This window comes from Prosopis cineraria, unplaced genomic scaffold (genome assembly GCF_029017545.1).
Source record: "Prosopis cineraria cultivar Desert tree isolate PC_DT_omini unplaced genomic scaffold, ASM2901754v1 PC1, whole genome shotgun sequence".
Classification (NCBI taxonomy): Eukaryota; Viridiplantae; Streptophyta; class Magnoliopsida; order Fabales; family Fabaceae; genus Prosopis; species Prosopis cineraria.
In genome coordinates, this window is record NW_026555332.1 from 10355751 (window position 1) to 10379995 (window position 24245).

Genomic DNA, 24245 nt, shown 5'->3' on the forward strand with positions numbered 1-24245 from the left:
GTGCATCTAGGGTGCTTGCGACGGCTAGTCATGCAGTCATGATTGGCACCATGTTTGTAGTCTATTACAAACCCACAAGTCTATGGTTGTGTATGCTAATTGTTGAGATTGTGAAGCCTCAAATAATTTTTGTTGGCATTAAGGATGGAGACAATCTAGATGTTGTCATGAGCACAAATTCAAAGAGAAAGTCTATCCTAATAGACTAATCTATTAGGTAGGAGAGTCTTCCAAACTAAGCCCACTCCACTTATAAAGCTTGCCTATGTAGGACTCATGATAGATTCTTTATTGAATTTTCATTATCGCTTGTTAATCTTTTCTTACCAAAATCAATGACATACCAAAGGTATATCAATGGTTATTTGACATCATATATTCATTTTCGTTTTTGTACGTACATACATACATACATGTGTGTGCATGTGCGTGTGTGTATTCTTCAAATTGTAATATGTTCACACGCATGCAATGCCTGTTTTTTCATTAGGGTTGAGTAATATAGGTTTATTGTTAAATAATTTTTGTTTCGTTGGACTTCTTCGAATGGTGTTGTTGTTGTTGTTAGATGTTCGACGAGGAGAGGTGGAGATGAATTCAAGAGCATTAATGTAATTAAGTTATTTTACATTTTGATTCTCATATGTCTGACTTCTCTACAAAATAATCATGTGTAAATTCAGTTGCATTTCCATCTCACATGCGATTGTCAAGTTTTGTTCCTCAAAGTTGTGCATGAGTTTCGAAATGGCATTATCATTTAAAACAAGAAGTGCAAATAGGTGTGTTGTGAAATTATTTTCTCTCCTTTTTAAATTATAATAATGACACCATCCAATTGGTTACATTGATTATAGATTGACGTTCATAGAAAGGCATTTTCATGCAAGTTATCATGAATAATATACTATAACAATTAAAGGACTATATAATTTTAACGGTAAAGATGTGAAGATAATCTAGTAATGAGCTCAATGAAGGAGCCATAAAAAAAAATCTCTTGTGACCAAAATATCTATAGTAGAAGAATGATTTGTATCTAAAACAATTTAGGGTTAGGTCTTTGGAGACTCAAACCTTTACAAATAAGTCAATTTGTTTAATACCCTCTTCTATTTAGTGAATGATTTGACCAATGATGTGTGAGTAACCTCCTAGAAGAAATGTATGTATACGTGGATCTTGAATGTAAATGTCAATTTAGGGTTAGGTGTGCCACTTTTGAGGATGATTTTAATCACAAAAGTGAAACTAATATATTTTTCAAATGTACAATATATCTATTTTTTTTCATATGACGAGTGTTAGTGGATACCAAAGATTTATGGTAGTTATGGAATAACATAATTAACAAGATTTATTTAAAAAAATAGGTTTCAAAGTTTGGCAAAAAAATGTAAATCTTTCATTAAAATACCTATATTTAAGAGAGGAAAACATTGTTAAAAAATATTTTAGAGGTAAAGTAATGAAGGGAGAAAAGAAGTAGTTAAATAACAACAAATTATAAAACTAATGGAAATATAGGAAAAGAATAAAAGAAAGGGAAAATTTTTAGAGAAAAGAAACAGAACAGGCTAGTGTTTTCTAATTCACTTTCATTTATATTTGTATAAAAGACCTTTAGATTGTCCCCCAATCATAAAAGACTAAATGCGCATGGATTACATTGTATCTATAGTAACATGATGATGTACTTTCACCCAAATCGAGAATTCATCGATGCATTTGGTATACACAAATAATTATTAGTTAGAGTTTTGTTTTTCCAATGCATATAAATTAGTTATTTTTATCAAGTTTGTATAATGAATATTTAATAAGTAAAAGAATGGAGTGAGACAACAGTAATAGGAGAGAAATAGAAATAAAAATTATTGTTCTTGTCCATTTCTATATTTCAAAAAAATGAAAGAGCTTTTAAATAATACAATTCTACCATGCAAGATTTAAATTTTTTTTCACCTTTTGAAAATCCATTTATATTTTTTTAGAACTTTTAGTTAAGCATAAGTAATGATTAGGACTTATTTTTCAATAACAAAAATTACAATTGACAAGTTATAATTTTTTATTCAACTCTTGTGATTTATAAAAAAAAAAGTTGTGATTCCTTAAACAAAAGTTGTAATTGGGGTTTGTTATTTTCAGTAATGGTAAAATAATTTTTTTAATTTAAAATTTATTGACACAGGAGTCCACAGAAACTTCATTAAAATTATGATATTTTAAAGGATTAGATTGTCAATTATATAATTTGGAGGGATTTTATTATCATTTTTCCTTGTCATATTTATAACTTATAAATATATATAAAAATATTCGAGTAAAATTTAATTATCTCCATATAATTATACTAAAATTAAGGGGCCTCCTCTTTATTTTTTGAATTTATATTTTAATTCAATTTTTGGCACCTTTTAAAATGATCTATTAAATATTATAAGATACATAATTTCGTTAATTATTAATTGAAATTATGTCAAAAAAATTGTAAATTATTGATTTAATTTTTCCTCATGATCTAATCGTCTTCTTCCATATTTAAATAATTTTAAATAATTAAGTATAACTATATTAAAATAAATTTTTTACAAAAATATTAAAATTAATAAACTATTCGAGTTAATAAAGTTTAAAAATAAAATAAATATAAATCATAATAACTGATTTTATTTCCTGTTACATTAAATTCTTAATTCAGAAAGTTTTTCGTTCACCTATTTGAAATATTATTTTAATCAATTTATATATATATGGAAAAATGACAATAAAATTCCTCTAAAATATATAAATAATAATTTAATCCCTCAAAATGTTATAATTTTCCTGAACTTTCAAGAGATTTTTTTTCATTAATGAATTTATATAAATTATCAAGTTTTCTTTATTGAAAATAAATAATTCACAAGTTTTGTTTAAATATTTAGAACTTTTCTTCTTATATTCGTAATAATACAATAATAAATAAGGAATTTAACATGCGAACTTATGATTTGCTATTGTATTATTGTGAATATAAAAAGAAAAGTTGTGAATATTTAAACAAAACTTGTGAATAATTTATTTTCAATAAGGATAATTTTATAATTTATATAAATTTATTAATAATAAAAAATTTTTTAAAACAATTTAGGAGAATTATAATATTTTGAGAAATTAAATTATCATTTATATATTTTAAAAAAATTTATTATCATATTTCCTTTATATATAGCATTTTATTTAGAGAAGTGCCGACAATTGAGGAGAATAATCTAGCACAGATATAGATTAATCATGTCTATGCATGTGGCCAGGTCCCAATTAGCCCAGTCCTTCCTCAGCCAACATGTGTATATTTTATTAGAAAAACAATAATTAAGAACTGTATAAGAATATTAATAATAATTACAAACCCTAAATCATTAAAATTTCAATAACAAATTATAGTATTTATTTGCAATAAATTATATCTTATTGATTGATTTGAGATTCACAATGAATTTTAGTAAATTTTCAACTAACATTATAAAAATTTTCAATTATCTTTTATTGATTTCTCAAGTGATAGCAAAAAATTACAAGTAATTGACTTGCAATTCATAACTTTTTTTTTTGTAAATTCTCAACTGACATTACAAATAATCCCAAATGTACTTAGTAGATTTTTCAAGTAATTTATTTATACATTGAAAGCAAAAAATATGGTACGTAATTGGCTTGCGATTCATAATTGACTCTTATAAATTCTCAATCAACGTTACAAATAATTTTAAGTGGTTTATCTATATATTAACAATAAAAAATTGATATCCTCAATTAACTTTCTTAAATCCTCAATTGATATTGCAAATGAAAAAATTTCAAGTAGAGACCTTGACCAAACATATTTAAAAAGAGAACCCAAAATTTCTGAAATTTCACTGCAAAACCTGTACAGAATTAAAATTAAATTTGTGATCGAAATGAAAAAATTGCCCTCATTTAAATGAACAACATACTTGTAGATAAGAAGACTTGTTCATTTCTATACTGTATGTTGTTCATTTACTTATGGAATACTATTAATTATCTAACATCACCTGTCTATAGCCTTAATTTCACTTAATTTCATTTCAAATGTTGGTTTTATGATAAGATAACTTGCTCATTTCCATAGTGTATGTTATTCATTTACTTATGAAATGTTCGTTTTCCTATTTCACTTGTTAATGGCCTTTGGAATAAAATTAAGTGAAAGTAGGACTATAAAAAAGTAAAATAGAGAAATGAACAACAATTTATAAGTAAATGAATAATATATAGTATGGGAATGAACAAGTTGAGAGAAAGTTTGTCATTTTCATCACAAGTTTAATTTCAATTAAGTATTGGGCCCTTCAGTGAAATTTCAAAACTTCAAGGATTTTCTTTTTTATTATTGTTTGGTCAAGGGTCTCTTATTAAACTTTTTACTATTACAAATAGTCCCAAGTGTAGTTTTTATATTTTTCAACTGAGCATTCATATTTTTTTAATTATAAGTAAGGGCTATGATCTTTTATTAAAATTTTAATAATTTAAATTTTATAATTGTTATTAATATTCTTATAAAGTCCCTAATTGTACTTCCCCTATTTTAATTTTTCAATTTTTTTAAAATTTAATTATTTTATAGTGTTATTTTACTTAATTTTTTATGCATTATATTAGTTTTTATGTTCATTATCGATATTTTTTGTGATTTCAATTTTTATAATTTTTTAATATGTGAAATTAATTCTTTAACTTTATATGATGTAAAAATAATAAATATTAATTATATACAATTTAAAAAATTATTACTTTAAGTTCTAACATTAATTTTATAAAAAAGTTCATTTTAAATAATTATAACTATATTTTTTGTTGGTTAATAAAATCATTTTCATATTTTTAAATTAGTTTTAAAAATAATTTTTGAGCATCAGGCCAAACCCAAGCCGAACCTTCAGCCAGCCTAATGCCTAAATATGTACATCGAGCCAAGCATCAACTAGGATAAAACCTGATATATATATATATATAACTTATATATAACTTATATATATGGATACTTGGGGCTTCTCAGTCACATATTGGGCCCACCTGGCCCATAAATGGCCCAATGTTAATGTCTCCAGAAAATTGAGAGGTGGATCCTCGTCAGATGATAATTTTGAGAATGCCACTAATTTTCCCAATTTCCATATATTCAATTTGATGAGGTCATAGCTAATTAGCTAAACTGTGATCAGAATGGTGTGGCATAAATATATTATACAATTGAGTCATTTGAGAAATTTAAGAGAATAACGTTACTTTTTTTAAAAAAAAAAAGAGAGTCAAATGAATATATTAGTTAAAAACGTAAAAAATAGTTCTACAACTCAAAAGAAAACATCAAAGGTCAATTATAAAATAAAATATCGATCGACAGGCTACTGCAACTATTGCCTATTGATCAAAACAGAATCAAAATAACTAAGTAGCTGAAGTTGAGAACAAAATTGCGTGTTTCTGGATCGAAGACCAAATCAAAATATTTAGGAGACAAGAAAGGCTAATTGCACGCTTCAAGCATTAACTACAAAGTTACAAAGGTAAGCTAGATAATGAGCCCGTCTGTTTTAATTTATTTCATGAAAAAATTACTTATTTTTTTAAAAAAATTTATTTTATGAGTTTTTATTATGTTTGTTTAAAATTTTAAAAATAATCAAAATCCAAACAAACAAAAAAAGCAAATTTATGATTATTTTAATAAGCTACTTTGAGTAACTTCTAAAATTAATCTAATACTATAAATAAGAGTGTTTTAAAAAGGTGGGATACGCGAAGATATTATAAAATTTTAAAATAATATAATAATAAATTATTTTTATAAAACAAAAATCAACAAAGATATTATAAAATTTAAAAATAACTAATTAATAATTATTTTTTATTATTGTAACCAAACATAAAATGTTTACTTTTTATAAAATCTCTACAAAATAAATCTCTTTTTATAAAATCTCTAAACTACCTAAAAATTACTTTTTTTTTTAATCTTTGTTGTAAGGTTTGTAGTTAACTTTGTCTTCTCCCTTTTTAAAGAATTTTAAATAATGAAGCATATCCATATTCAAAGAAATATTTTGCAAGAAGTATTAAAAGTAATAAACTATTAGAGTTAATAGAGTTTAAAAGTAAAATAAATATAAATTATAATATAATTAATATACAATTTGGACCCTGAAATATATATCCAAAAGTAATTTGAACTCTAAACTCATATTTGATCCATTTTGTACCATAAACAATTAAATTTACCATTAAATCAAAATAAATGTTAATGTTCAAAAAACTTATTCATAAACCTAAACTAATAATAAGCCTCACTCAAGAAACAAGAAGTTCACGTTCTTATATTAACAACAATTCATTTCGTATTAAATATTATCTGTGAATAAGTTTTTTGAGTGACACTTGAACGTGTTTAAGAATGCAACTAATTCTCCCAATTTCTTTTTTTTTTTTTATAGAACTAATTTTCCCAATTTCGATATATTCAGTTTGGTGAGGTCATATATAATTATATAATTAGCTAAAGTGTTTATCAGAGTGGAGTGGAATAAATGTATCATACAATGGAGTCATTTGAGAAATATAAGAGAATAAAGTTGCTTTTTTCTGAATCAAAGGGCAATCAAAATATTAAGGAGACAAGAAATACCAAATGCACACTTCAAACCTTCACTACTAAGTGAAAAAGCTATGCTAGATAATAATAGTCTGTAAGAAAATAAAAATAAATAATCATTAACAGAGACGTGAAGCTCAAGGATGGCAAAGAAGATAACGTTTTGGACTCGACAACAAAATTACGAGAAAAATAAAAAAAGCTGAATATTATCATATATATATATATATATATATATATCATTTGAGTAAATTACTGCACATTTCACAACTTGGAATCATTAACACTTCATTTTTGGCATCGATCCATATTATTCGTGACTGTAAATAATAATGCTCCTGCTAGCTTTTATATATACATATTCAACATGTTTGTTATACTCCAAAAAGTCCATTTGACTTCCGTTTGTGATAAACTTTTTCAAGTTCTTGGCAAACTCAAACAGATTCCCAAACATGCTGATTGATTATTCCTAAATGACAGTAACAGGATATACAAAACATCCATGTAGTTTATAGAAACACAAGATATGCTGATCTATATAGCACTATTTTGGAAATTTGTCATATCGCTATTAAAAAGAGAGTTGCACATGAATAAGGTTAGGCCAAGCATCACTCCTATCCTGTGCCAAGGTTTGACCTGATTGACTGAAAATATTTTTTTAAGTAATTTTGGAAAAAAAATAATTTAATTAACAAAATGTTAAATATGTAATATAATTGTTATTGAATGATCTATGTAAAAAATATCTTGAAAAAAAAATTTATTGATAAATCAGTTAGGATGTTATCTACTTGCCTGTAGTATTTTCAAGTGCAAATTCACTCTTTAGAGTCAAATCTTCCTTTTTTCTAGACACCCTATTCAATATAAAAGACAATTCAATAATCTTTAATCAAGTTTAATAAATTCTTTTACAATATCAACAACACTATGATCACCTAAGTTTTCAATTAAAAATAATTTATGCCTTAATTCCTCTAATCTCTACTAAACTTAATATATATCTCTCTCTATTTAACACTTTGTTTCTATCTAACTCTTCTCAAGTATATATATATATATATATATAAAACTAAACTTGCATATAAATATATACCACTCTTAATCACGTTGAAGTTTCAAAGTTCTTATATCACTCATCTTATCAAGCACCTTAGGTGCATCTCCAAAATGAAGTCTAAAACAATATTATCATTTATATTCATCAACCATGCAATTTCCAAAATCTAATTTGTCTCACAATCAAAATTCTTCACAAAACTCAATGTAAACCCATAAATAATCAACACTTAAACCAATTACGTCCTCATAAAAGTTAATGAAATTTCTGGAAGATCATAACCAAACAAAATTCATTCTAACAGACACTGTATCGAATATCTTGGAAGCACTATTGCTTAAACCATAACAAGAAGTTCATTTCTCTTTCAATCTCCTTAATATGCACTAAAATTTTATTTAGCTTCCTACAATTCCACAACATTCAATAGATATTCTGAAAATCAATACATAAATAGCAATTTAGTATCTGAATTATCAATGAAAACATTCTCTTCAAAATTTCTATTTCTAATTCCAACTTCCTTTCAAGCATTTTATCAAACATCTCATGTGCATCCAAATTCAAACAAATATCAAGCCTCTTTTTCCTTAATATCCTTTCCAAAATTTCTCAATACCAATATGTAGATTTAATCTAGAGCAAAATCAGTTAGAACCAAATCCACATTATTCTGCATTGAAAATAACCCAAAACGACCCTATACAAATTACTCAATGGAAATATTCACTTAACCTTTAAATTTTACTTTACTCAAATCCTACTCTAAACAAAGTCATAGATGGCAGCAACATTAGGAAGAGAGATCACAATTATAGCTTTCTAAATACACTCACAAAATCAGCATGAAAGAGAACTCAAAAATCCTCACCTCAGGTTATCAATATCAGAAACAAGAGGAGTTGCTTGAGCGAAAAATGGAGGAGGAGGAAGAAGAACGTCCGACGCCCCACACCACAAAAAGCACAATGATGGAAGAGGTGAATGCCGGCAATGAGAAATATAACCAAGAAAGGACTGGTGGAAGTGCAGGGAAACACAGACTCACAAATCAAACCTCAACAGCAGTGAACTCAATCAAACCTCAACAGCAGTGAACTCACGGCAAACACTGACCGGCGACGGACTGGCAGCAGAGGAAGAAAGCAAGACTGACGGTGCCGAAACAGGGGAGGAATAAAAAGAGATCAAAACCCACAGAACCACCAAAACGGCAGACAAATGGCAGACCCGCATAGTTGCGGATGATTGAGGAACAAAAAGGAGAAAGGAGAATGGTGGTGGACGAAGCTTCTATAACTAACTCTAGCTATATCGATTTCTGCTAAGGTGAAAAAAATGAAAGGGGAAGGAAATACTCGGATCTTATGTGCGTGCGTATCATTCCTTTCTTTTGTTTTTTGTTTTAAATTCCAAGAGGGATAATGGTCATCTAATCAAAGACCAAAATAAAAATAAAACTCCTCTCATACATCTACAAGATTCGAACCAAGGACTTGATGGATTAATTGTCAACACAATTTCCACCATAAAACTATCCCTTCTTATTGTATTTGCCCCAAAAAATTAATAAAAACTCAATTAGAATACATATCATAAATTTTAATTTTTAATTTAAACTCCTAGGTCATTACAGCAGCCCTATGCACGGCCCTACTAAAAACTAGAGCAGATTGTTAATCTTTGGTTCACCTCTTCAGTCCTCTTCAACTACTCATAGTTATCTGCAATTAGAGACAGGAATGAAATAAGACATAGGATAAGATGGGAGAAATTGTCAAGAGCATGACATGCCAGAGTATCCATTAGTCGGACTTAAATTGGTCCTAGTGGAAGAGCCTATGATCACTTAAGTACGAGGCCTCATGTTTGAGTCTGTGTGGATATAGAAAACATATTTAGAATAACTATCCCTAATTGAGCTCGATGATACTTAAATCTGTCCCAGTCAGATAGCAAAATCAAAATGAGGAAATCTGTGATGGACTTTTCACCAAACAAATTTTGCAACCTATCATGAAATGCATTAAAAAAAAAAAAAATAGTGACACCCTTATTTTCTATGGAAAAATCCATTGCAGGATCAATTTACAAAGGATTTTTCTTGAAATTTGTTGCAAATTTCTGTTGGCACACGCACACTTATCCCCCCGCCCAAAACTCACAAGCACACCTATGCATGAATGCAATCACAGCCTATTGGGCAACTTGGAATCAACAAGGAAAATTCCAAGAGGAGATAATAATAGGAAATACAAAACATCCATGCAGCTATACATTCTAGTTCTATATAGCTTATCATATTGCTCTAGGAACTACAAGGGATTATTAATCTCTGGTTTAGCTTTCCTCTGCAGATTCTCACATGCACCTGCTATCAGGAATGACAATGGGATGGGACACGATGAATATTTCAGAGTTGGACAGGTCACGCACCAGCAAATTGTACTTGAATTTTCATCTTTTTCTGCCATATAAATAATGTAAAGAGAAAATAGAAATTGTTGCGTGCTTCAAAGTTCCACCATGAAACTCTTCAATCATGTTATTGATTGCAAGTAAATGGGACCATCGTAACATACTGTATGTTAGAGTTCATAACTATCTCAGATCAAAGTTTAAATCTTAATTACAAGGATAAACTACACTAAGAACACAGCACAAACTAAGTACACAAAGAAATACTAGGAGAAACAAGAAAAATAAGAGAAAAACGTTTATTTGCTAATCCAAAAGCAACAGAATAGCAGTCTACCTAAGCATGTAGAGAAACATACTTAAAGCTCCAAAACTTCTATTCTTGTATTTGTGATGGCCATTCTTGCATGAAAACTTAACAGTGGTTTTAAATTTCAGCAACAGATTTGGCCCCATTCAACAATCATTCCTAACCTTTCAAGGGAACTTGACACAGAACAATAATGAAGATGTCCTAGAAAGCATGTTCAAGCACGTGTTATTGAAATGGAGGATATATTTTCAACATGATAATAGTATTCAATTACAGTCTATTGATCTATTTGGAATACTACTACTACTACAACAACAGCAACAACAAGACTTATCCTACTAAGTGGGGTCGAATTGATCTATTTGGAATAAAAAAGAAAAATGCTTAAGAAAACAGTAAATAGGATATACAGAATATTCATGTAGTTATGCATGGAGAAACAAGTTATGGTAATATATTCTATTCGGGAAAGCTCACCTCTTCCTTCAAACTTCTAATAGAAATCTTCCATCTCATCAAGACTGTTAAGGCCAAAGAGAAATCGTTTTGTGCATGAAAATCCAATCAAGAAATTATGCCACTGCCATTCAGAGGGGCTCATAATCAATCTCAACCCTTTGTATTCTCCACATTTGATCATAATTTTCTCTGCATTGTTCTCTTAGAATGTCACATTGTACAATGATAAGAGATTCCAATGAAGTTGGCAGTCCGTCATTCGGCAATGATTGGAGCTGAGGACAATGCATAATCTCTAAATTTTCAAGGCAAGAAAGATGATGAAGTTGAGGAAGAGAGCGTAGATTTTGACAATCTACTATAACAAGTTGGTGTAGCTTAGGCATGGCACCTTCATCCCAATCAAATTGCTGCAGATTTTGCATGTCTTGCAATGTAAGTGATTGCAAACGTAGAAAACCACGAAAAATGTGGAGTGATAGCAAATCATGAATCTCATTAATGTACAAAGATCTCAAAGATGGAAGCCCTTCAAGTTGAGGAAGGTGCCGACAATGGTGACATTTTTGCAAATAAATACTCTCAAGCTTGTTAAATGATGGATCACCCAACCAACTTGGAAACATAAAGCCACCATAACCTGATATAGTTAGCTCTTTGATCATAGAGTGGGGTCTAAGTCCTGCTAAAACTTGTTCAGTTGAGTCAACTTTAAACTCATTCCATTGCAACTCTAATTTGTCTATGTATTGCTTTTTGTCTAACCTGGCCATGACAGCTTCTTTGACGCTTGACACATTTTCAAGGTTAGTGATGCACAAGGATCCATGCAGGAAATTCATATTTTTCAGCTCCTCGATCCCTTGCCCTTTCTCCTTGCCTACAATAAAGGCAGATAGTGTTTGAAGATTTGTCAAGTTTCCAAGGTTTGGTGGCATAAATGTTATTTGATGCTTTACATCCAATTCAAGGTGTCGCAAGTTTGTTAGATTCTTCATGTGAATGGGAAGCTGAAGAAAGTTGAAACAATTTTTCAGCTTAAGTGTTTCCAACCCATGTAGACTTGTCACTGACTCTGGCAACTTTTCAATATTTGTGTTTGAAACATCAAGGTAACGGAGGTGTTTCAAAGCACCAATAGAATCAGGAAGTTCACTGATATTGGTGTAGTTCAAATTCAACACTCTGATACGATGAAGACTAAGAAAGAGTTCATAAGAGATATCATTAACATGGCTTTGTCTTTCTGATGAAAAAAACAGCAACGTTCTTAGGTGATTGCACTTACGAAACAACTCCAAAGACTGCCGGTTATTGCCATCAGAAACAAAAGATAAGTGTCTAGCATTTGTGAAATTAGGCCATAGATGTGACGTGTCAATATTATCATCCATTCTAAAGCATAATTCCCCAGAAACAAATTGAGCAAGCTCATGAATGAGATTATGCATTTTATACACTTGTTGATTGTTATGGTCACGGTGTGAAAATTGGAGAAATGACCTTTGCAACAGAATGTCAAAGTAGTCTCTACCAATATCTTCAATTCTTCTCCTTGGTTGGGGTTGGATGAACCCTTCTGCCACCCATAGTTGAGCTAAATCATCCTGTATAAACTCAAAATTTTGAGGAAATATTGAGCAATAAGCAAAGCAACGTTTCAAACAATGAGGCAAAAGATGATAACCTAGTGTCAATGCTGGAAGAATTTCATTCCCAATTTCAGGTAATTCCCAAAATTTGCTATTTAATATTGCCTCCCATTCATTTCTATCCGATTTACAATGCAAAACACTCCCAATGATTCTTGCAGCTAATGGTAACCCTTGGCACTTTTCTGCTATCTTTATGCCAATTTCCACCAAATCGTTGCGCTCATCCAGCTCAATGCTTGGGAAGGCTCTTTTCTTAATCAAAGCCCAACAATCTTCATCCAATAAAGTGTGTACATGATAAGGTGGAGTAGTAGCAACAATGTTGGAGACTCTCATGCTTTGTGTAGTCACCAAGATTTTACTTCCTTCTGCTGTAACTCTAAATGGTAACCGCAAGACATCCCAGTGACTTGTATTTTCATTCCACATGTCATCTAGAACAATCAACACCTTCTTTCCCGCCAACAATTTTTCCAATCCTATTTGAATGTGATTCAGATCTGATAATTCCAACATCTTCCCAGTAGCACTCTCAAAAATTGATTTTGAGATTCTCTCTACACTGTTCTCCACAGAAATGGTCACCCAAATTAGCAAGTCGAATTTCCACCTGACAGCCTCATCATTATAAACAAGCTTTGCAAGTGTTGTTTTGCCGACCCCTGCCATGCCCACAACTGCAATTACAGAAGTTGATTCTCTGTCCGTTCCGTCCGACAATAACATATTCACAACTTCAATTTTATCATATTCCCTTCCTACCACATATGACTCGTCCACTAATGAACTAGAAGTGTGCAGTTTCCAATTACATTCAATAGTTTGCGTCGCCTTCAGCAATATCTCACTAGCAAACATTCCGTCCATCTCTTTCACTAGGTCTTCTAGTTTACGTTGCATATTCACTACTTGAGAAGGAAGGCTAAAATCAAATCTGGAGAGAATCAATGTTCGTACCTGTTCTGTGTCGGTTGGTCTATTAGAAGTAAATTTTGAAATTTCCAAGGCAATCTCATGCAACAGGTCGTCAGCATCGTGAAGCACGTCTTGGAGGTGCCGAATCCAGAGCTTTAACGCCAGAGGAGTTGAAGGCCACTGAAGCTGGTTGCTAAGAGAATCGATAAAAGCCTGAACCTTCAATACTGTCCTTTCTAGTTTCTTAAGCTCATCATCAACGCCTAAAACTTTGTCGAGTTCTCTTTGAGCGAATGTTGTGAATCGATCAAGGATGACCTGAAGAGAGCCTGACACAATACCAGATTGGAGAATGAAAGATCCCATTTCAAGGGTTTTTCTCTTTCTAGGACGATTTAGAATTTCATCAAATGAAGTGAGGCTTATTATTCCTTCTCAATCAGAGTCCATCTTATATTGACTGCCAGTAACATTTACCGTCAACGACTCAACGACTCAACTTTACCGTCAAACAAATAAGTAGATCGAAAATTATGTTTTTGATCTTCAGTTTATATCTGATAAAGTGATAAGAATGTATTTAAAGGATTCAATTATTTATTAAATTTGATAAAAATATATTTTAGATATACTTTAAATGTACTTTTGACAGTTATTTAAATAAGTATTAGGTAAATGTCAATTTATAAATGCAAACATGTGCTTGGTAGCTATAAATCTTTTAGTGTGTCATGAGATCTTGGGTTTAAACCCTTTTAGCTACACCTCAGAAATTTTTTTGCTATGACCGTAGATTTGAATTACATTTATGTGCCTTAATTTACCAAGCAAATTCAAATTTATTTAGTCTTTTCCTGTAATAAATATCTTCCAAAGATTTTTAGATATAATTTTCCCTTAAATTTTGGTGGTACTGCTTCTTTTGACTTTGTTTACCAACATTATGTGTCGGTGGGATACCCATATCTTCACATTAAATCAATAAATGAGGCTGCTTTAATTTCATTGGGCATTCAAGATCAATTAATCTGAACTTCTGTATTCTTGTGATCCTATCTTTATCACTTTTTAGTACAGTTAGTCAAGGGGTCCTCTTATTAAATTTTGGTGGGACTACTTTTTTGACTTACGTTTCTCAACATTGGGTGGTTTATTAATGTCTTCATAAAGTCAAATATAACTATCAAAATTATAGGAAGCTATTCAATTTACCAATTGTAAACAATTTGGTTTATTTTGGATTTTGTATAAATGCACGACACCCGGTCTAACTATATATGAGTTTTGCATAAAATTGATGCCTTATTTTTATCTCTGTCACTCATTTTTAGCAAAATATATTTTATTTGTTCTGTTTTTTATATAGAGAATTTATATTAAGTTTAAAACTATTATTTTGGTCTCTCATTACTCATTCAACTTAATTATTCTTCGAGGGACTAGATAGTAGCTCATTTTTTACCATATTTATAGAGAGACAAATAGATGTAATCATATTATGACTCACTGGACATCTCATTGAAATTTTAATATTACAATGTTTGTCAATTTTTTTTTTTTTTGATTGTAGAAACTATATGGTTTTTCTGTGCGGTTTAATTTATGGTCTTGCATTCAAAAATACTTAATCACTTTTCAATATTAGTCACATGATAAAGGCTCTACCTTCATTTTTGATTTAACGTTTAGTCTTTCTCTTTTACCCATTGTCAGGATTCATGTTGAATGAATTATTTTTTATATAAAAAGGCAATATATTTTGGGGAGGAGCTGGAATTTAAAAATAAGGGAGTCAAAATTAAAAAAATATATATACTATAAAGTTTTTATAAAATTTAAAGGGTTGGAAGTATGTGTTGGGGGGGGTGCAGCCCCTACTGGTCCCCCCCCCTCCTTACTGATGGACCCCATGGCACGGGTGACATAGCATTAATGGCAACGAAGCCTGAGGATGGTAATCATGAGCATGGTGACATAGAAGGAGCCCAATACTTCCAATCCAACGTACCTAAAGACCCATTGCAACATATTGGAGGTCCAATGACAAGAGCCCGAACCAAAGCCATGAAGCAAGCCTTGTTTAGTCTTGTGCAAGAAGTTCAAGAGCTTGGAGAGCATTGGGGCACTCCCCTCAAGTCCAAAGGAGAGCATCTATACGTGTATAATGTATTTAAGATCCAAACTCATGAAGAGTCAAGCCCAAGAGATGCAGACCTTAGCCCAATGCAAGGAAGACTGCAAGTTGAGCCTCTTGCATGCAAGGAGGCATGAAACCCTAGTAAAGAAGTCAAGGGTGGCGTGATTTCAAATCCTTTATCATCCCTTGATTGTCTCCTAAATTATTTCCTATTTTAATGGTCCTTTGATTTGATTTTCTATTTTGAGTCTAGTCAAAGGTTAGAATTAATTATAATATTAATTTCTAAATTTTGTAATCCCATAATTTTAGGATCACATCTCCTAAATTATGTGGCTGAATATTTTATCATTATTTCTCCTTTTAGTATTAGGAAATTAGGGTTTTAATTTTAGGAAATATTTTTCTATGAGCCTATATAAATTAGGCATGCTCCCTATTGTAAACAACACAGAAGTTGAATGAAATTATTCATTTTAGAGTTTATAACTCTTGTGAGCCTTAGTGCTTTGTGGTGGTATCCTGTGTGAGAAACTGACGTGATCAAGAGCGTGATCAACTCTTGTGGTGTCTTCGAAGGTTGAGGTTCCTAGAGGCAGGTGCTCTAGAGGATCTTCTCCTTGATCATTATCCTATTGTTTACTTCATACCTTTCTTTATTTCCGTCATAAATTTCGTCCCTTTCTTTTTGTTCTTGTGTTTTTGTTGTTTCAAGGTTCTGTCCCTAAACTAGCACGATTCTGCTTCCGCGTCCCTATCAGATTGGCATCAGAGCTTTGGTTGCTAGTTTTGGTTTAAATTCTTGTCCTTCCTTCTTCTTTTTCATCTTGAGTTATTTCTTTTTGTGATCATCTCTTATCTACCCCATCTACTTCTATCTTTTGGTTTTTCTCTTCTTCATCTTTGTGACTTTTTATCTTATGTGAGTTTTCATTTTATTAGCCTTCTCAAAAAAAAATACCTAGAAATTCGTGCAAAAAAAAGGCAAAAAAAAAGTGTTAGTGTGTTGAGAAAAAAAAAGAGAAAAAAAAATCCGAAAATTCAAAAAAAAAATTTACAAAAAAAAATATATTGCTGTGAGTTATGACTGTAGAAAAAGGCTATTCTTGAACTCCAAGTCACCAAGAGGTTGCTTAAAGAGAAAAGTCAACTTGGGTGATAAGAAAGTCTTTTACGTTGATCACTTTCTTATTTTTTATTTTTGGTAGCACTTTTCAAATTCTCTACTCTCTTATTTGCTATTTGTGCTACTCTCTTATTTTATTTATTTTTTTTATTTGTGTCTTTGAGTATTTGACTCTTTGACTTTTACTTCTTTTTTTTCTTATTTTTGTTGTCACGTGTGGTTTTTCCTTTAATAAGCTTAATTTTATTTGAAAATTTTGCTTTCCTATTTGTTTCAAAATTGCAAAAAAAAAAAAAATCCTCTTTTCACCTTGTGCTTGTTTTCTAGTTTCCTTAATTTAGAAGATATTCACTTGATTGTTCCTTAGTTTCTTGATTTGTGGGTTTCACCATTGGATTCTACCCACAAGCTTAGTGAGTGGTAAAAGGCAAGTGTGTTTTTCATCATTAAAAAAAAAAAGCCATTACTTTTTTTTTGTGTGAAACACGAGTGACTTTATCTTGAGAGTAAACACGTGAGTTTGTGTGTGTGAGGACCTATTTTTATCTTATATGGTTTCTAGTGCTTCTGTGAACATGAGTAACAAGGATGAATCCCCTAGTATTGATATGAACTCTGTTTTAGAACTTATCAAAACACAGTTGCAGCAGTTTCGCTTGGAACTTGATCATAGATTCCATAAAGAGGATAAAGATGAGCCGGAGACTTCCTCTTCTAAAGGAAAGAAGCATAAGATCCCCAGCGATGATGAGGAGTATGAAGAACCCCCTTCTCCTAAGGGAAAGAAATCCTTAAAGCGTGGTGTTGACTTACCGGACCAAAAAGTAAAGTATCCTTCATTCAAGGGAAGCAACAATCCAGAAAAATACCTTGATTGGGAAATGAAGATGGACCAAATCTTCATGACTCTTGATTTGTCTGAGTCAAGGAAGGTAAAAACTGCTTCTTTGAATTTCACTGACTATGCTGTTTATTGGTGGCAAGATTTACAGTACAAAAGAAGCCAACTTGGGAAAAAGCCCATTAAAACGTGGGAGAAGCTTAAAAGGTACTTGAGAAAGGCTTATGTCCCCAGCTACTACTATACAAGCTGAATAGAAAATTGAGAATGTTTTCTCAAGGATCTATGACAGTGGAGGAGTATGTGCACGAGTTGAATATCTTAAAGTTTCGTGCAAACATTCAAGAAAATGAACGTGAAGCAATGTCAAGAATTATGGATGGCTTGAGGCCAGAGTTGAGAGATAAGCTTGACTTGTACACTTTTGTGGACAAGGAAGAGCTCATACACAAGGCTATAAAGTTGGAGCAGAGAAATAAGAACAAACGTTCCAAGTCCTCTTGGAAAGACTCCAAGACAACTTCCAAATGGAAGGATTCCAAAGCCAAAGATACATCCCAAGCCAAGGAAGAAATAAAGACCAAGTATGAGGGTAAAACTTCTAACCCTAAACCTTCTTCTTATTCATCTAACACTTCTCCTATTAAGTGTTTCAAATGTCATGGTGTGGGCCACATGGCGAGAGATTGTAGCAATAAAAGGGTTATGATCTTGAGAGATGATGGTGGCTATGATAGTGTGCATGAAAGTGATAAAGATGATGCTGATAATGTTGATGATGATTCTACCTCCCATGAATCAAATGATGAGCTTGAATGCAATGGTGTAGTTGACTCTATCTTGGTGGCAAGAAGAGCTCTCAATATTCAACCAAAGGAGGATGATGAACATGAGCAACGCGAGCATATTTTTCACACTAGATGCTTCATCAAAGAGAAAGTGTGTAGCATGGTAATTGATGGTGGTAGTTGCACTAACGTCGCTAGCACTTTACTTGTAGATAAATTATCTTTACCTTTAATCCCACACCCTAAGCCCTACAAATTGCAATGGTTGAATGATTCTGCTGAAATTAGGGTTTCTAAGCAAGTGTTGATTACTTTCTCTGTTGGAGTTTATACTTGTGATGTATTATGTGATGTAGCCCCTATGCTTGCTGGACACTTGTTATTAGGTAGGCCTTGGCAGTTTGATAGTAAGGCTACTCATGATGGTTTTAGAAATTGTTACAAGGTGCCTTTTAAAGGCAAGACTGTTGTATTAAATCCTCTTAGGCCCATCCAAGCCTATGAAGATCAACTAAAGATTACTCAAGATTACAAGCAAAGGAGAGATCTCCTTGATTGTGGCATGAGTGAGAGAGAAAAGAAAAGAGTATTACTTTACTTGAAAATCAATCAAAGAGAGGAAAAAGAGTGGTGAGAAGGTGAGAAAAGAAAAAAATAGAATGGTGGGAGTGAAGGAAAATAGTGAAAAAAAAATATTATTGTGTGGGAAAAGTAAGATTCAAGAGGCTTTAATGAGTGAGCAAGCTCTTATTGTAATTCCCAAGAATATTTATTTTTCTACTAATACTTTTGACCCCACTTTGCCTTCTAGTGCTGTCTCTTTGTTGCAGGATTATAGAGATCTATTCCCTGATGAAATTCCTGATGGACTTCCTCCCTTAAGAGGAATTGAGCATAGGATAGATTTCTTGCCTGGAGCTGCTATTCCAAACAAGCCTGCTTATAGGGCTAACCCTGAAGAGACTAAGGAGATCCAGCGCCAAGTAGAGGAATTGATGATGAAAGGCTTTGTGCGTGAGAGCCTTAGCCCTTGTGCTGTCCCTGTTATCTTGGTGCCAAAAAAAGACGGATCTTGGAGGATGTGTGTTGATTGTAGAGCAATCAACAAAATCACTGTAAAGTATCGTTACCCTATCCCTAGACTTGATGATATGCTTGATGAATTACATGGTGCTTCTATCTTTTCTAAAATTGATCTTAGAAGTGGTTATCATCAAATTCGTATGAAAGAGGGTGATGAATGGAAAACTGCCTTTAAAACTAAATTTGGATTATACGAATGGTTAGTTATGCCTTTTGGTTTGACTAATGCTCCTAGCACTTTTATGGCATTAATGAATCATGTTTTTAGAAAGTTTATAGGCAAGTTTGTTGTGGTTTACTTTGATGATATTTTGATTTTAGTAAATCTTTGACTGATCATATGAATCATCTTAAAAATGTGTTTGACATCTTGAGGGAATATAAATTATATGCTAATTTTCAAAAGTGTTTCTTTTGCATGGACTCTGTTATCTTTTTGGGATTTGTTGTTGGATCACAGGGAATTCGTGTAGATGAGGAGAAAGTTAAGGCTATTCGTGAATGGCCAACCCCTAAGAATGCAAGTGAAGTGAGAAGCTTCCATGGCTTAGCAAGCTTCTATAGGAGATTTGTTAGGGATTTCTCTAGCATTGCTGCCCCTCTTAATGAACTTGTTAAGAAAAATGCGACCTTTAAATGGGATAAAACACAAGAAAGGGCCTTCCAAACCTAAAGGATAAATTGACTAATGCCCCTTTACTTGTTTTGCCTAATTTCTCTAAAGCATTTGAAATTCAATGTGATGCTTCTGGTATTGGTATAGGTGCTGTTTTAATGCAGGATTCTAAGCCCATAGCTTACTTCAGTGAAAAGCTTCACAGCACAGCTTTGAATTATTCCACCTATGACAAAGAGCTTTATGCTCTAAAGAGGGCCTTAGAAACATGGCAACATTATTTGTGGCCCAAGGAATTCATCATTCATTCTGATCATGAAAGTTTAAAGTTTCTCAAGTCTCAAGGTAAGTTAAACAAGAGACATGCTCGCTGGATGGAATTTATTGAAACCTTTCCTTATGTGATTAAGCATAAGCAAGGTAAAGAAAATATCGTTGCTGATGCCTTATCTCGAAGGTATACATTACTTTCCTATTTGCATGCTCAATTACTTGGTTTTGAGATTCTAAAAGATCTTTATAAAACTGATCCTGATTTTGAAAATATTTGGAAATCTTGTGAAAATCATGGATCTGGTGATTTCTTTAAATTTGATGGATTTCTTTTTAAGAAAAATAAATTATGCATTCCTATTTGTTCTATGCGTGAGTTGCTTACTAAGGAAGCACATAGTGGTGGTTTGATGGGACACTTTGGTGTAGATAAAACTTTGCTATTTTGTCTGATCATTTCTTTTGGCCTCACATGCGGAAAGATGTCATATCTGTTTGTGATAAATGCATTAAATGTAGACAGGCAAAATCTAAGATCCAACCTCATGGACTTTACTCTCCTTTACCCGTCCCCTCTCACCCTTGGGAACATATCTCTATGGATTTTGTAATTGGATTGCCTAAATCTTCTGCAGGCAAAGATTCCATATTTGTTGTTGTTGATAGGTTCTCTAAGATGGCACACTTTATTGCTTGTGCTAAGACTAATGATGCTGTTAACATTGCTGACTTATTCTTTAAAGAGATTGTTCGTTTGCATGGTTTACCTAAGACTATTGTGAGTGACAGAGATGTGAAGTTTCTTAGTCATTTCTGGCGTACCCTATGGCATAAATTAGGGACTAAGTTACTTTTTTCCACTACTACCCATCCACAAACTGATGGTCAAACTGAGGTAGTTAACAGAACTATGACTACATTATTAAGAGCAATAATTCAGAAGAATTTGAAGAATTGGGTGAATTGTTTACCTCATATTGAATTTGCTTACAACAGGGCTGTTCATTCTTCTACTTCTTATTCTCCATTTGAAATTGTTTATGGTTTCAATCCATTATCTCCTATTGATATTTTACCTTTGCCTTTCTCTGAGCATGCTAACATTGATGGCAAGGAAAAAGCTAAGTTTGTGCAGGACTTACATGCTAAGGTTAAAGCAAATATAGAGCGAAAGAATGAGCAATATGCCAAGCAAGCTAATAAAGGCAGGAGACATGTGATCTTTGAGCCTGGAGATTGGGTTTGGTTACATTTAAGGAAAGAAAGATTTCCTAATCAAAGGAAGTCCAAACTTCAAGCTCGAGGAGATGGACCTTTTCAAGTTTTGGAAAGAATTAATGATAATGCTTACAAGATTGATTTGCCTAGCTCTTATGGCAATGTTAGTGCCACATTTAATGTTTCTGATTTATCTTTATATGATTCTGCAGATTCGAGGACGAATCCTTTCCAACTGGGAGGGAATGATGGACCCCATGGCACGGGTGACATAGCATTAATGGCAACGAAACCTGAGGATGGTAATCATGAGCATGGTGACATAGAAGGAGCCCAATACTTCCAATCCAACGTACCTAAAGACCCATTGCAACATATTGGAGGTCCAATGACAAGAGCCCGAACTAAAGCCATGAAGCAAGCCTTGTTCAGTCTTGTGCAAGAAGTTCAAGAGCTTGGAGAGCATTGGGGCACTCCCCTCAAGTCCAAAGGAGAGCATCTATACGTGTATAATGTATTTAAGATCCAAACTCATGAAGAGTCAAGCCCAAGAGATGCAGACCTTAGCCCAATGCAAGGAAGACTGCAAGTTGAGCCTCTTGCATGCAAGGAGGCATGAAACCCTAGTAAAGAAGTCAAGGGTGGCGTGATTTCAAATCCTTTATCATCCCTTGATTGTCTCCTAAATTATTTCCTATTTTAATGGTCCTTTGATTTGATTTTCTATTTTGAGTCTAGTCAAAGGTTAGAATTAATTATAATATTAATTTCTAAATTTTGTAATCCCATAATTTTAGGATCACATCTCCTAAATTATGTGGCTGAATATTTTATCATTATTTCTCCTTTTAGTATTAGGAAATTAGGGTTTTAATTTTAGGAAATATTTTTTATGAGCCTATATAAATTAGGCATGCTCCCTATTGTAAACAACACAGAAGTTGAATGAAATTATTCATTTTAGAGTTTATAACTCTTGTGAGCCTTAGTGCTTTGTGGTGGTATCCTGTGTGAGAAACTGACGTGATCAAGAGCGTGATCAACTCTTGTGGTGTCTTCGAAGGTTGAGGTTCCTAGAGGCAGGTGCTCTAGAGGATCTTCTCCTTGATCATTATCCTATTGTTTACTTCATACCTTTCTTTATTTCCATCATAAATTTCGTCCCTTTCTTTTTGTTCTTGTGTTTTTGTTGTTTCAGGGTTCTGTCCCTAAACTAGCACGATTCTGCTTCCGCGTCCCTATCACTTACTGAATATATTAACAATGTTAAAATGTACTCTACACAGACATCATTAAAATAGGCCTCTTTAAATAACTGGAAGAGGTCGGGGCAAGATAAAATGTGAGGACAACATTTGAGTACCATAACTGTTATAGTCCCATAGAAGCTTTAAAATGCCTTGGTCCACAAAATGTTGTCAATTAAAGCAAAAGCAAATCTCGCAAGATCTCTAGAATGTTTCAAAGAGGAGTTTTTAATTCAAATTAGGAGGCTATGAACACAGAAAGCCGATAAGGGATGTGCAGAAATAGCTTCAGGTCTATAAAGTCAATCTCTCATGATTGCAAGATGAAGATACAGCACAGTAAGCTTTCTTTCTTCTCTTGAAGATAGTATACTGAATTTCCTAGCTTGGAAAATGAAGGAGAAAAAAAGTGAGGTTCACCAAAAAAAAAAAGTGGAGATCTTTCTTCTGTGATCCTATAATTTATAGATTTTCTTGCATTATATCTATTATTCCATTTGCAGGCACCTTTTAAAAAGAGATATTGTTCATTAAATTGCTGGATGACTTGTGTGACTAGAGTTATCTTCCCCGTATGAAAAGCTTAATTTCTATTATCTCAAATCAAATGAAGAAGGTAAATGCATTCCCAAAGTCTGAATTTCCTGATTTAAGAACAAAGATTTAGAGATCTATAGAATCTAAGAAACAAAACCTTGGCTTGAAATGTTTGAGGAATAGATGGGAAGTGAGCCAAACCATATGGCTTTTGAGTAGGGACAATCACAAAAAGTGTGATGTAAAGTCTCTAATGAATCACAACCAAATGCACAATGGACTACTAGAGTGAATAATTAAGATGATGCTTACACAAAACATCCCCTGTAGGTATCACCTCTTGAACCAAATTTCAAATGAAGAGGAGATTTTTATATGGCAAATGAAGTTTTCAAGGAAAATTCCAAATTTCCTCTCTTGCAAGAGGATTATCTTGAAGGCAGTCTAAAAAAATCCATCTTTAACAGAGTAAGAACCAGAGCCCCAAATTAAACTATCACTCTATTTAGTAAAAGAAATGGGGGTTCTTAAAATCAAGTTAGCCTCCTCTCTACCATAGAGATTATTTACTAGTGACACATTCCATTTGGCAACCATCAATGTTGATGGGTTAGTGATGATTAAATCAAAGACTTTGAAAATATTTAAACCAAGAGCCAAGTCTCTATTATTGAACTTCTACCAAGTCTCATGGGACAGTGAAATAAACTCCCCTTTCCTTGCATGCCCAATGAGGTGCTTTTTATTCAAAGCAGATGCTTTGAAAATATCTTTCCAAAACCAAGATGTATTATGAGGTATTTTATAAAGAAGCCTATTAATATTATGAAAATACTTGATTTGGATTGGGTTGCCCAAAAGAGAATATTCCTTTGCATTTAAAACTCTC

The 24245-nt window shown here is 32.2% G+C and overlaps 1 protein-coding gene across 1 annotated transcript; it reads right to left on the reverse strand.

The window, feature by feature from the left end:
- Positions 1–11048: 11048 nt before the first annotated feature.
- LOC129312959 (putative disease resistance RPP13-like protein 1) lies at positions 11049–13856 on the reverse strand. The gene has a single exon (XM_054955797.1). The coding sequence runs from the start codon at positions 13854–13856 to the stop codon at positions 11049–11051; it is 2808 nt and encodes a 935-aa protein (XP_054811772.1).
- Positions 13857–24245: the final 10389 nt, after the last annotated feature.

Bases quoted from the DNA above. Each gene is read 5' to 3' on its own strand.
- LOC129312959 (XM_054955797.1), bottom strand. From the start codon at position 13,856: ATGGGATCTTTCATTCTCCAATCTGGTATTGTGTCAGGCTCTCTTCAG.